At 42.2% G+C, this 13316-nt stretch overlaps 2 protein-coding genes across 3 annotated transcripts; one reads left to right on the top strand and one right to left on the bottom strand.

Annotated features, from left to right (window-relative positions):
* Positions 1–311: 311 nt before the first annotated feature.
* Positions 312–13235, bottom strand: LOC135938259 (testis-specific chromodomain protein Y 1-like). 2 transcript variants are annotated; one of them, XM_065481825.1, is made up of 10 exons: positions 13055–13235; positions 12208–12475; positions 11610–12064; positions 9524–10014; positions 8880–9189; positions 8638–8822; positions 8410–8585; positions 8146–8353; positions 7282–7425; positions 312–1494 (listed from the first exon to the last, which is right to left on the bottom strand). In XM_065481825.1, the coding sequence occupies exons 1-10, from the start codon at positions 13218–13220 to the stop codon at positions 1321–1323; spliced, it is 2577 nt and encodes an 858-aa protein (XP_065337897.1). In that variant the 5' UTR covers positions 13221–13235; the 3' UTR covers positions 312–1320. The 2 variants fall into 2 exon arrangements, with proteins under 2 accessions (XP_065337897.1, XP_065337899.1); XM_065481827.1 differs by lacking the exon at positions 13055–13235 and adding an exon at positions 12826–13036.
* LOC135938262 (U-scoloptoxin(11)-Sm2a-like) lies at positions 4640–7521 on the top strand. The gene is made up of 4 exons (XM_065481830.1): positions 4640–4815; positions 6132–6329; positions 6392–6634; positions 7008–7521. The coding sequence occupies exons 1-4, from the start codon at positions 4729–4731 to the stop codon at positions 7182–7184; spliced, it is 705 nt and encodes a 234-aa protein (XP_065337902.1). The 5' UTR covers positions 4640–4728; the 3' UTR covers positions 7185–7521.
* Positions 13236–13316: the final 81 nt, after the last annotated feature.

Here is a 13316-nt window from a genome sequence, read left to right on the forward strand (position 1 = left end):
TTGTCAAATTTCAATTCTAACCGCGATTGAATTTATATGGAAAATAAGCCTTGAGGCTCGTAGTATTTACAATATTTACTACCAAAAATATCCAGGTGGAATATATGAGATTTTTTACAAGGTCGTATGGCTGGAAATTTAGATAATTTAATTTTAATTCAATGCAGAATGAGGAATATCTTACAAAATTGATCCACCTCTTTAAATTAAAATTAAATTCCTGGTTGTTGATCTTAGAAAAAAGTCAATCCACTCTTATTTCCTATTTAAAATAATATTGTTTCCAGCTGCGTTGTTAAATGAAACCACTGTTTTGGTCTTTGAGTAAGAGCTATTTATTTTAATCGACAGTGGAAAAGAACATATCAAGCGAAAAAAAGACTAATTAAAAAGAAGAGCGCCAGCAACATCCAGAGGATTTTGGTTGAACCGCAACACCATTTTGGCCAAACACAACCTGTTCAGCCTCAAAAAGGAAAATCAAATTTGATATCCTTAGCGTTGAAAAAAAGATCCTAATTCGCGACAGATAAATCGAATTCCCTTCGAGAAGTCTAGCTAAATAAACCGGTAATTGAACAATTATGCACGTCCCAGTGTACAAAGAAAGAAGAGCGTCGAAAATCCTATCAGACTTTTTCGATTAAAATACATAGTTTGATGATGATGGTGCATAATCCTGCCCTCACAACACCACGCGTAGAGTGCAACAAAAGGCATGGGGGATGGGACTACCCTCTTTTAGTGACAACGACGAAATGTTTCACGTTTCTCTCGGATGCATAATAATAATTCACAACGATATGCGTGTGTATTCCCCAGAAAATGGGAAAAGTAAACAATTTGCTTCTCTGAACAATCAATATAACAGAACCTTCCAAAAAGTGCGAGGGTGCTCCATTTACGTTAACAGTGATTTTCATAATCGTTTTTCTTCTAAAAGTAAACTGTACACATTTCAATCTTTGTTTATATATATGGTATACTAATTGCGATCTGCGCTCAAACGCACAACAGACCAGAATTACATATTTACAGGGGAAACAACTCCCCTCACCCCTTCCGGCCCTACTTTTTGGCAAAACTGGAAAAATGCAAAAAAGCTTTGTGACACGCGACCGGAAGTGAGACTGTATACTATATATATATATTTATATTTGATAAGTTTCCCGGGAGTGATTGTTGAGTGTTATTCTTTTTTTTTGTACAGTATTATTTGCGATTCTTGATCGTTTTAGGTTTCTTTTGTATGCTTGGGTGTGGCTCTTTAAAAAAAAACAAAAAAAAAAACAATCTGGTCGCCGATTTGGTTGAGTCAGTCTAGGAGGAGCCCTTCTGCAGGTGCAGGCCCTCAGTGTCGAGGAACTTGCGCACGCTCTTCTGGAACTCGGACGAGCACCAGTGCTGCACCTGCAGCTTCTCTTCGGCCTCAAGCACACTGTCCAGCTCGCGACGCAAACTCTCTCGCAACAGGTTCTTCGTTGATTCCAAAGACTAAAAACACAAAGAACAGAGCACGTTAAAATATTTATCAAAACCACAAAAATAAATATCATAGGAGCAGTTATTCGCGAGATTGGAGGTCAATTGGACGCGATTTTTCAGCGTAGAAATTTTTAGGTGGCAGTTATATTTGCTTAAAGTACTTGTTAATAGAAGGGGAAATTCCAAATTTGAAGCTCGGGAATGGGGGCGTTCCCTATTTTTTCGGTATCTAAAAAATGCCCGAAAAACGAATTGTGTTAATGAATTCTAAACTGCAACTCTTGACTGCGTTGAGTTATCACCTTGAAATTTTCACTGCCCAACCTAGTTTTTGATCCTGAACAACTTTTGCATTTACAAAAAATCGCAGGTCGAAGGTCAAGGTCACCTTTTGCGACCTTTTTTTGAAAATTCAAAATTAAGGGATGATAGCCCCCTACGATTTTTTTGGGGTTCAGGGCTAAAATGTAGCCCGTGAAATTCTGCACAAACACACCAAGTTTCATAGGTGCAATCGCGATACTTTTGCTGCAATTCGAATTTGAAGTTTGAAAACCGGCTTGAGGCCGCTTGACCGCGCGTGCACTTTGAGCAGCGAGTTCACCTCTTATTGTTCAAATTGATTTTTTTCGCATTTCACTTGCTTAGAAACACCAATGGGGCCTAGGGTAGACCAAGGAAGGTCAAAATCGACCTTCAGGGTCTGTCCCTGACGTGACCCTGAGATCCGAAATATCGAAAATTTCCAATTTCATCGAACTTGGTGTCCTTTAATAGGTTTTCACCACCGTAGAGCTCAAATATACAGCCAAAACTGCCGAAAGACAATCCTGAAACCGGTTCTTGAAATAATTGTGGTAGCAATTAATCCAGACGTGATGTGTGAAATGGTCAAAATTTTGAAATTTTTAATTTATGAAATGATACTTCTTATTTGCACATATGAAGTATAATATGTGCTGATAATAAAGGATCTTATGCTTAATACTATGAAAAAATGTTATTAAATGGAATAACAAATAATTCTACTTTTAAAAACTAAAAAAATTTGTTTCCTTACTTTTTTAAGTAAAAATTTTTAACATTTAATTTATTTGCTATTGCTCTAAATAAATTTGTAAACTTTGTAAAAAAACGATCGGTTTTTTTAAAACTCAATATAAATTTCGTGTGTACAAAACAGAAGAATCTTTTCATAAATTAAAAATTTCAAAATTTTGACCATTTCACACATCACGTCTGGATTAATTGCTACCACAATTATTTCAAGAACCGGTTTCAGGATTGTCATTCAGCAGTTTTGGCTGTATATTTGAGCTCTACGGTGGTGAAAACCTATTAAAGGACACCAAGTTCGATGAAATTGGAAATTTTCGATATTTCGGATCTCAGGGTCACGTCAGGGACAGACCCTGAAGGTCGATTTTGACCTTCCTTGGTCTACCCTAGGCCCCATTGGTGTTTCTAAGCAAGTGAAATGCGAAAAAAATCAATTTGAACAATAAGAGGTGAACTCGCTGCTCAAAGTGCACGCGCGGTCAAGCGGCCTCAAGCCGGTTTTCAAACTTCAAATTCGAATTGCAGCAAAAGTATCGCGATTGCACCTATGAAACTTGGTGTGTTTGTGCAGAATTTCACGGGCTACATTTTAGCCCTGAACCCCAAAAAAATCGTAGGGGGCTATCATCCCTTAATTTTGAATTTTCAAAAAAAGGTCGCAAAAGGTGACCTTGACCTTCGACCTGCGATTTTTTTGTAAATGCAAAAGTTGTTCAGGATCGAAAACTAGGTTGGGCAGTGAAAATTTCAAGGTGATACCTCAACGCAGTCAAGAGTTGCAGTTTAGAATTCATTAACATAATTTGTTTTTTGGGGAATTTTGAGATACCAAAAAAATAGGGAACGCCCCCATTCCCGAGCTTCAAATTTGGAATTTCCCCTTCTATTAACAAGTACTTTAAGCAAATATAACTGCCACCTAAAAATTTCTACGCTGAAAAATCGCGTCCAAGTGACCTCCAATCTCGCGAATAACTGCTCCATAGAATTTTAAATTTAAATATTGTTTGTGCATTTTACAAACACTGTTTTATGATTACAACGAAACAAGAAAAAATAAATTGAATTCATTCCAGAGAAAATAAATCTATGCGTCATTTTCTTACTGTCTTCTCTTGAATGGCTCCTATTTTTGAAATTCGGCCAGAAAATAGCTAGAAACAATGGCTTCTGATTTTCTGAGCTTGTTCATAAAGAATAGCTTCATTCAGAACAAAATAAATCAACCGATTTAATTTCAAAAATATTTAACCATTTAATCCTGTTGGAAATTAAAAAATTGAAATTATTTAATTTGCGTTTTTGCTCTAAAATTAGTTCCGAAAACATTTACAGAGCCCAGAATGGCATCCTTGAGGAACATTTTAATTTAAACCCCCATATATTCTTATTTATTTTTTTAAAATGGGAGAAACCCTTAAATCCCCTTGATTGGAAGGCAGTAGAATTTACAAGAAAAATCAGCGGGGACCAGATTTGTGCGACGCGCAGATATGGCGTCCGGTGGAGTGTGGCGCGAAAAAACGGTCACGTGAAAATGCGCGAAAAGAAGCAAGTTTTCGTCAACATTGAGACATAATTTGCACTAATTGTGTCTTTTGGATCGTAAAAACAAACTCTTGACGCTCGTACGGAAATCCAAAGAGAGCTTTTTTTCAAAATTCAGACGCCATTTTGGATCTGCGCAGTGGTAACCAATTTTAACGCACATCTGGCCCCCGCTGATTGTGAGAAAAATATATTTTTCCTTGTAGAATATTTTCGTGGTGATTAATTCAAATAAAAAAGATGTCAAATTACGTAATTAATAGTTCATTTTAAAAATAAAACCACCAGACAAAATCATTTCATCGTTCCCACACATAAAACGCCAATTCAGTATGCAAGACACGAAAACAAGGATGTCAACCGCATTACCTGCCGCCGCGCGAATAAACAAGCCCATTCGTTCACAATTTCAGAATCATTGAAAGGCATGAAGCGTAATGCGTCGCGACCACTTCCCACAAGACACGTGATTCAGTTTGATTTCGCAACTTGAGTGGCAAAAGCGCAGGTTGTTGCTTCGAAAGCAGCGCACTGGAGTGGGTGGGTGGGTGGTGGTGCCGAGTGCCCGCCGCCGACGAGCTAGGGGTCCGCGGCGCGCGCCAGCAGACTCCGCGAACGCTCAGCACACGCGACGAGATGCTGCTGCTCATCACGGTGGCTGCGGCCGCCTTCGTGGCCGCCGGCCTCGCGTCCCATCCCTCCCAATTGACCTACCCCGGCAGCGTGAGTAAATAATGTCTTTTTCAAAGATTGAATAATATTATAAAAACAAAAATTTGATCGATGCGACGCGATTTTTTTATTTAAAATAATATTTACGCTTCTGAGAATATATTTCATCTTTGAATTAAATAGTTTTGCAGTATTTTACAACTAAAAATAAATTTTGCAACATATTTGAAAATAGAGTTTTACCGAGGGCTCCATTAATTTAATTAAAGCCACTACCAAAAAGATAAAGAAAATTCTTGGGGGTTCTTGTCGCTGCCAGTCTGTTTTAGTGCTTCAACTCATTAATTTTAATCAAGCCCTCCTGGTTCTTCAAGCCAAACGAAATTTAGCGATGTATATGACATCAAAAGAGTCTTTCTTGCCCATTTAAAACGTTTAACTTGCAACTTCCAATTTAAAAGCTCTAAAACGACCTCCCATCAATTGATTATTTCCCTGGAATGCCCATAAAATTTAAAGCCCAGTAGTTACGAGACACTATAAAACCGCGCGTCAGCCTCCTCTTCATTTTTCCTTCTCGAAGTAAATGTATATTTACGTTTGTAGCCGCGACTTAATTTAAATTTAATTTACCGCCACGCGCTCAAAACGAGGCAGTAAATATTTTAGCCGCTTCGTCGCAGGCCGCAGAAATTAGCCGAGTGAGATTCAAATCAGCTCGCTTTGAAGTCCGGCCGCCACGGTGACAAACGCGATTTCACAGTGTACGAAAGGCAAAACGTTTCTTTTGCTCTCCAGACTGGCCACTTGACGGACGAGTCGGACCGAAAATAGGCAGCACGAGATTTGTTGTGACTGGCACATGTCGATGGGGAGCAATAATAATTGCGAAACGGGCGAGCCGAGCGAAATTCGATTGGAAAGCGACAAGTCAGTCGAGCCGGAGCAGAAATAGACGTTTTAGTGGCTTAAAAATAAATCTGTCCAGCTCAAGTGGTACCCTTTGACGCTTTGACACACAAATTTAATGATCGCCGACCCAATTCTGCGGTACGTTCGTTCAGACGCGGCACGACAAAATAAAAAAAAAATGACGATCCAACAGGTCCACCGCGCTTAATTGCACCACGGCAGCCGCGTTTTACTGCTTCCGATAGCGCTAATTACTCAAAGGCGACGATTTGCCATTAATTCAAGGCAAGGGGGCGCGGAAAACGCCGACGACAGTCCTGCTAGAGACACAGTAAAATAATTAATTGCTACATAACATTATTTGGCACAGGGCTGCACGTGAATTTCTCCCAATGACATTGATGGCCCGAGAGATATAATTATTTTCTTAGCACACAAATTATAATTTATTCTAGGCCCGGAGCGAGAGAGACCTGCCACTATGTCCGAACAACGCAGTCTGCAGCGTTCTACACCGCAGATTTTGGGGCGCGCAGCCCCTTCTCGAGCGCTTTTGCCGCTGTCCCGGAAGACTCGAGTGTCCGTCCACGTGGACAACAGATTCAATGAAGGACAACCAGAGCATGCAGCTCAACAATAGATCCCAATTGAAGGTGAAATCTGAATTAACTCTAATACACAGTCCCGGAAATGTCTTATAAACATCAAATTTCAGTTTTGTAACGACGTGAAGGTGTTGGGCCGGTGCCGGAGCTCGCAGGTGGCATTGAACGTGACAACGAGGCGCACGCCGCCCGACCGGCTGACACAGATAGCCGCCTCTGTGGGCACCGTGACCACGGCCAACTGCTACTGCCCTCCGTGGCCGGCGCCCAGGCACTGGCGCCACGACAAACGGAGTCAGCGCCAGTTCTTCAACGGAACCACTGACGTCTCTGATACGTACACTTGCGCCAAGGTATTTTTATAACGCATTAGAACATGAAAGTAATTCGGGAGCTGGTCCTTGATGCAGGTTTCAGTTGTTTAATTTAACAATTTAATAGGAATTGAGTAAAAGAAAATTCAGAACGCAGAAAAAATATATTTCTTATATAAGAATTTAACTTTCAGCTGACCACCCTGAATTAATTTCCGCGCCAATTAAATTTTATAAATTACCTGCGTGCATTTTATTCCTCTCCTTTTAAGGAGGAAGAAACAATTTAAAATATTTCTATGCAACTTGCGCCAGAGTAATTACACGCTCTGACGCTTGGCTTATCCAAAATAGCGCAGTCTGGAGTCAGGAGCGTGCTAATGCAATCCAACATTATCCATTCTATTTTCAGCTGCCACGCTGCGAGGAGCAGGAGGCGTGCGGCGTCGTGCGGCACGACCTATTTTCCATCTACATCAAGTGCTCGTGCTTGAAGGGCACACTGTGCTACTCGATGGCCCACACGCCGCCCGTCAACAGGTCCGAGGTGCTGTTTGAAGGGCAAGCCTACGAGGCTTACTGTCTTTAATTTTAATCAACCCCCAAACATGCCCTCAATCCCTCACGTTCTCACATTTTTACGCATCCAAAATTGTAAGTCGGAGAAAATAGAAATTTCTGTCTACCTGTAAGGACTTGGAGGCCAGTTCTTGAACAGTTGGCATCAGATGCTCCAGGTAATTGTCGTGCCAAACCACTCTGGTGACCAGGCCGATTCTCTCAGCCTCCATCGAGGTGATTTTCCTGCCGCTGTACAACAAGTCACTAGCCTGCAACAACCAGAAACTCATCATCACTTTGAATAATGCATTTTGTTACCTCAAAACTATAGAACAATAATAAATACTTTGTAGATCAGTCTTTAATTTTGTATATAGTTTGATGTTAGGTGAGACTCGAAAAATATTGTTCCTTTGAAAAATCATATTCAAAATGGAACATGAACCTATTTGGCTGCTTTCAATATGGATTCTATGACAGTTGAAATCAAAACACTCAAAATACGTGCAAATAAAAAATTGATTTAACAGCTTAACAAATAAATGGATATCTCAGCACGTCCATAAGTGAAAAATTATGGCTCTTAACCTGCCGTGATAATAATTTATTTATAATTAAGTTTGTGAATTTAAGTTTAAAATTCGAAGCTACTCCCCCTGCAGTTTTTACTTCTGTTTGCAGATTGTAATGTGCAGCTCCATGATGCTCTATAGTTAAAATTAACCCTCAGTTATTTACTTTTCAAAGCAGGGTTGCAATTTTTGCTTACCACCCAGTTTCTTCACCAATGGTTTTAAACGGTTCTTACCACTCAATTTTTAACACTGTCATTTTTTAAATGTGGGTTATTTGCAACCCTGTTTCAAAGTGGTTTAGTTGCATACAAGGATAGCAAAGTGTTGCATTATTTGTGAGCCTTTAGTGGCTTGATTTAAAATCTAATAGGGTTTTGTGAATAAAAGAGTGATATCAAGCACAAATCAACTTACCAGAGATCCTGATAATCTAGGGAACGTAATGGAAGCGCCTCCTTCAAGCGACTGGCCAAGGTCCGCGTATGGCATGAAGAAAGTGGCCTTGTCTGAGGCAAGCACTAAGTCGCACAGAGGCAGCATTGCCACCCCCAAGCCGATGGCAGAGCCGTTGACGGCGGCCACTATGGGCTTTGAGAAGGCGGCCATCGCTTTGGAGAACTCTCTGATAAATGATAAGAGATGATAATGAGGTTCGGAGAAAGGCGGGTCGCAACTCACTTTATTGCCAAGGCTAGTTCTTGAGCAGCCTTTTTCCTCTTTTCTTGCGTGAGAACGTTGAGCGAGTGCAGGTCGACCCCTTGGCAAAAGGCCGGCCCGTTGGACGAGAGCAGCAGCACCCTGCACGACTCGTCTTTCTTCAGCTGCACCAGGATGTTCTTCAACTCTCTCAAAACCTGCGGGAGAGTTGGTCACATTTATCGATCTTTAAAGGAAAAATGGACTTACGGCAGTGTTGAAAGAGTTTTTGAACTTGGTTGAGCTTGGATTCAGGATAATTTGGATAAAATTCGGATGTCGACGCACTGTCAGCTCTTTACAAGAAATTACACCAGCGTTCTGGCGGAACGTTGAACGCTGTTTTCCACTGTCGTCTGTAGAGCTCCTCTTCGAGCTCAGTCCCGAGGGTTTGCCTGCGACAAAAGCAACATGTAGGTGACTCATTTTAATCCAAATCGTAAACCAATTACCAGTTGTAGATGAAGACGAACCAGCAGCAGTCTTTGGACTTTCAGGAGCAGGGTCCTCGCCTATCATCATTGCCAGTTTTGCCTCAAGGGACCGCAGCGTCGGGTCGTCTTCAGTCTCGGACTTAACTTTCGCCTTCAGAGGCGCAGTGATTTGAGTCTTCTTCACCAGTCCCTGCTGGAAGTTCTTGGCCATGACGGTCTTGAGGCTGCGCTTGACGGCGGCGCTCATTTTCTTCCGCGGGTCTGGCTTCTTTTTCAGCTGGATTCGTATTTTAGACTCGACAATCTTAGGCTGAGCCTTCTGGGACTTCTGTAAACAAAAACGCAGATAAATAATCAGAAATTATTATGTCCTCAATAATGTGGAATGTCCCACGCCTTTTAAGACTACAATTTATATGTTTGCAAAGACGTAAAAAAAATAAGAAAGAGTTGTTCATCAGTATTTATTTTTTGGTGTAAGAAACAAATATATAAAGAGATAGCCATTTTAAATTATGATGAATCAACTTTTTAACACCGCACCCATCAATAAAAACATAAATACTAATAAAATTCAATGTTTAGAAACAAATAGTGTGAAAAAAGCAACTTTAAAGTGCCTTTATATCAATAAACCTATTTAAATAAGCAAAATAACGCACCTTGACTGCCGGAAAGACATTCGCAGGCGTCTTTTTGGGCCTCGGCTGGCTCTTATCGGCCTTCTTGATGAAGATCGGCATGTTCTTCCGTTTGGTCGGCGGACTCGGCGACACATCCGAATCCGAGGAGGAAGTCGAGTGTCTGCGGATGATCCTCGACTCCTCGGCCGTCGGCCTTGGGGACGCCGGCTCGAGTTTCGGAGTTGCCTTCGGGGCGGGGGGCTCCATGGGCGGGCGCGTGGGCTCCGTCTTGCGACGCGCCCTGGGGCTTTGCGAAGCCGGCGCCGAGCTGAGGCGAATCACAGCCGTCTTCACGAGTCGCGCCTTCAGCGACAGGTCGGGCCGCTGCGGCCGCGCTTTCCGCCGCTCCTGGCCGCGCTCCGCCTCGTAGATCATGTTGACGGCGCCTTCGTCACCCAGCAGCATGTCCAGCTCGCGGTGCATCGACCGCCGCTTTTTCGATTCCGAACTGCACACGCTCTCCGCTTTTTCTAGCAATTCAGAATCATCATCGTCAGTCCAAATTGACTCGAACATGTTGCCGAGGAATTTTGGTCGCGTGTTAAAATTCTTATTGGGATATTTTAAAATAAGAAAGAAGATTGAATTTCTTGATAAGTAACACTATACAACAGCCCGTTGAGCAATCATCTTAAAGAACCGAACGTAGTTTTCATATTGTTGAAATGAAATGCTATCTGTGTACAAGTTAACAGCCCCAACGGTTTCAAAATGAAACCGGAAATGATGATGATAACCATAGTGAGCAAATCAGCGCTGGCCAAATGCACTAATGGCGTTTCACAACTACTCAAACTCCGTGGCCAAAATAAACATGCACGATTGTTTAAAAGTTCAAAAATTCGACTCAGTACTTTTATCCGTTTCTTTTTACAATTATCAGCAAAACAAATTTAAATTTCCTTAAAAAATTTAATTTTTCGCTGGATTAATTGGTATAATATCAACAATTTTAAGCGAGATGATAGGTTGAAAAAAATGATTCCCTCAAACATGTATTTTTCCGCAAAAAGCTAGTTATTGCGAGCTCTGAGCAGTGCGATCTTATCAATTTTAACCATTATCTAGCGTGTAGCAATTTGAGCTCAGTAAATAATGACGTCAGAGTTATTTTTTGCCCATAGCTTAACCTAGAGCAAAGGATAGACAGAAAATTCAAGCGAAATTGAGGGCAGGAACAGCATTTATAAATTTTAACTACATCAAGCAGCAGAATTTTTCAGCATGCATGACCGCTAATTTTGAAATTTTAGTTAAGAAAAATTTAAAAATTAATTTCTCGTGCAAAAAATCAGCTAGCAAAATTCTAGCGTTGATAAACTCGGTTAATAAAATGCAACTCATAATGTTATGACACTGATACTACATTCGCATTCAAACATTTCAGAGCGTGATTTTGTTTTTATGCCTTTTTACGCCAACTGAGATGGGAGGTCAGTCCAAACCTGTTCAATTACTCATACAGAAACCTAGGAAGTGTTGCAAATTGCAGGTAAAAGTGCTAAAATCATTTAAAAACTGGCAACAATGTGGCAACGTGAAGATTTGAATTAAATTTTCGAATTTTCGACAGGATTTTGGTTTTTATTAAGCACATCATTATAATACAATAAAAATAATATTTGCAATTTAGCAAAGCATATTTGCTTGTGTCTAAAATGATGTGTAAAAAGAGAAATTTGTTTTCCTGTGCGACAAACATTTCCTGATATACGAGTTAGCACCAGTAAATATCAATTAATGTTTATATAAAAAATGAAAATTGATTACAATGCATATTTAAACTTAGTTTTGTTATATCCTCTCTCAATTCCATACATGGAAAAAGTCGCCCGTAGGTGCCAACCAACAGAACTGACAAAAAATCAGATCAATGGTTCATTTGTACTTTACATGGTGGCGTTAGTACTAATTATAAGCATTATGAAAGCACAAAACGAAAAGTAGGTCATTGACAGAATTAAAGAGGAAATCCTCATGCCAAGCAGTGTGCAATCAAATGGGGAGACTCAAACGCGCGGTTCTTTCTGTCAAAATGGCTGCTGTCTTAAGTCTTTATCAGTACCTGCTTCCGGTTTGGACTCCAGCTTTAGCGCGTCGCCGTTGGTCAGGGGATGCTGTAAGGCACTGGTCTGGATGGACGCCTCCTGCGTCTTGCTCGGCGGCGCCACCACCTCCTTGGTCTTCCGCCGGCTGCGCTTCAGGGTCGGCAGCTCGTTCAGCTGCTTCAGCGCCAATTCGCGTTCCACTTCCGGATCCATGTTCTTCTGGAAGCGAAATCCCTTCCTGCCCCCAGAGGCGGCCTTCGGGGTGCCGCCGGCCTTGGGGGTGGCGGGCGTCGCGGCCTTCGGAGCAGCCTTGGGCGGCGCCGGGGGCGTCGCGGGCGCTGGCGGAGCCTCCACTGACGCCTTTCGCTTGGGCAACACGAGGACGTGCGGCGAGGAGGTCGTCTCCTGGTCCAGCCGCATCAGCGGGGGTGGCTCGTGACTCACCATCGGAGGCGGCATAAAGGCGCCATCCCTAAAAAAAATAATATTCAAAAAAATTAAAATACTTGAGAATTGTTTTAATTTAATGAATGGATTTATTGTATTTGATTTTACTACTATTTTAAGCTAAGCTCGTTCACGAAAATAACTGCTCATAAATGAAAAAAATCATACTTTGCGGCAGGGCTGAGTTTGTTGGCCAGTCTTTGGGTGAGCTTCATTGCGAAGAAAACGTCTTTGACCTCTGACTGAATCGGCGGCGGATTCTTCCTGAGGGACCTGTGCATGATCTCCTGAGCGATTTCATCGTGAGTGACGATTTGGCTGGCGAGCCCTCGGTAGGCCTTCCGAGGGGCGGAGTTAGGGGACGCTGCCGCCACCGACGCTCCACCGTCCTCTGAAGACCCTGCCTGAGGAGACTTTGGCATCGTGCTTGTTACACCTGCAATTTTAAATAAAAAAAGGGTTTCTTTCAGACATTGGTAAGGAATTTAAGTGAAACAATTTGCACCATCAGCAAAAGAGTATTAAAATAATCGAATAATATAAAGCAAAAGTGGCAAATTTTGCAGTTAATGACAAAAAATTAAATAAAAATGAACAGAAACCAATAAATACTTAAAGCCAAATCTCAAAGTCCCGGACAAAATCGAAAATTTCCCTCCCTGAATTACATTTTATTAAACCGATTCGATTTCAATCGCCCACCTAATCTGCCAGGACGCAAACAAACACACCAATCACGATTTACAATCACAAACAAAAGCGTGTCAATAAATCCACTCAATTGACCTCAGTCAGGGAACACGCAGCCTCCGGGCCGCCTTCACGAGCCCTCTGGAGAGAATAATCCCCTCCGGCCCGAGCCAAATCAACCCCGCGAGTGGCTAAAAACACGGGCACGCAGCAATGCCAGCGATAACACAGGAGAGGCAGCGGCCGGGGGCGGGCCGCGAATCGGTCGTCCGCGTGGGACGGAAGGGGGCGGCGGCCGCACCGGTCAGCCGGAGGCCTCGCTCACCATGAAGAATGGTGCACCGCGAGCGCCCAACTGGCAGTGCTGAAGGTCGAACTTGGTAGGATTCGGGCCGAAAAGAAACCTGTTTGTCGAGTCGGCTGTGTGGCGGGACTGTAGAGCGCACGCGCTCCGACAGAGGGCAGCGTGCGCTGCCTGCCAAGCGGCACATGCGAGTACTACTCGTTTGCTTCGTTTCCCCGCCGAATAATTTTCGTAATTTGGTAGATAACGGGTTCAGAGCAATACACACGCAAAGTACTTAAAT

The sequence above is a fragment of the Cloeon dipterum genome, chromosome 3 (genome assembly GCF_949628265.1).
Source record: "Cloeon dipterum chromosome 3, ieCloDipt1.1, whole genome shotgun sequence".
Classification (NCBI taxonomy): domain Eukaryota; kingdom Metazoa; phylum Arthropoda; class Insecta; order Ephemeroptera; family Baetidae; genus Cloeon; species Cloeon dipterum.

What these genes read in the sequence shown, in the direction of transcription:
- LOC135938259 (XM_065481825.1), bottom strand. Translation starts at nt 13,220, where the DNA reads ATGTGCCGCTTGGCAGGCAGCGCACGCTGCCCTCTGTCGGAGCGCGTG. An exon ending in TTCGTCTTCATCTACAACTG is followed by an intron (nt 8,823 to 8,879) that starts GTAATTGGTTTA and finishes CTTTTGTCGCAG; the next exon opens with GCAAACCCTCGGGACTGAGC. An exon ending in TGGCCTCCAAGTCCTTACAG is followed by an intron (nt 1,495 to 7,281) that starts GTAGACAGAAAT and finishes TTGTGTTTTTAG; the next exon opens with TCTTTGGAATCAACGAAGAA.
- LOC135938262 (XM_065481830.1), top strand. Translation starts at nt 4,729, where the DNA reads ATGCTGCTGCTCATCACGGTGGCTGCGGCCGCCTTCGTGGCCGCCGGC. An exon ending in AATTGACCTACCCCGGCAGC is followed by an intron (nt 4,816 to 6,131) that starts GTGAGTAAATAA and finishes AATTTATTCTAG; the next exon opens with GCCCGGAGCGAGAGAGACCT. An exon ending in ACAATAGATCCCAATTGAAG is followed by an intron (nt 6,330 to 6,391) that starts GTGAAATCTGAA and finishes ATCAAATTTCAG; the next exon opens with TTTTGTAACGACGTGAAGGT.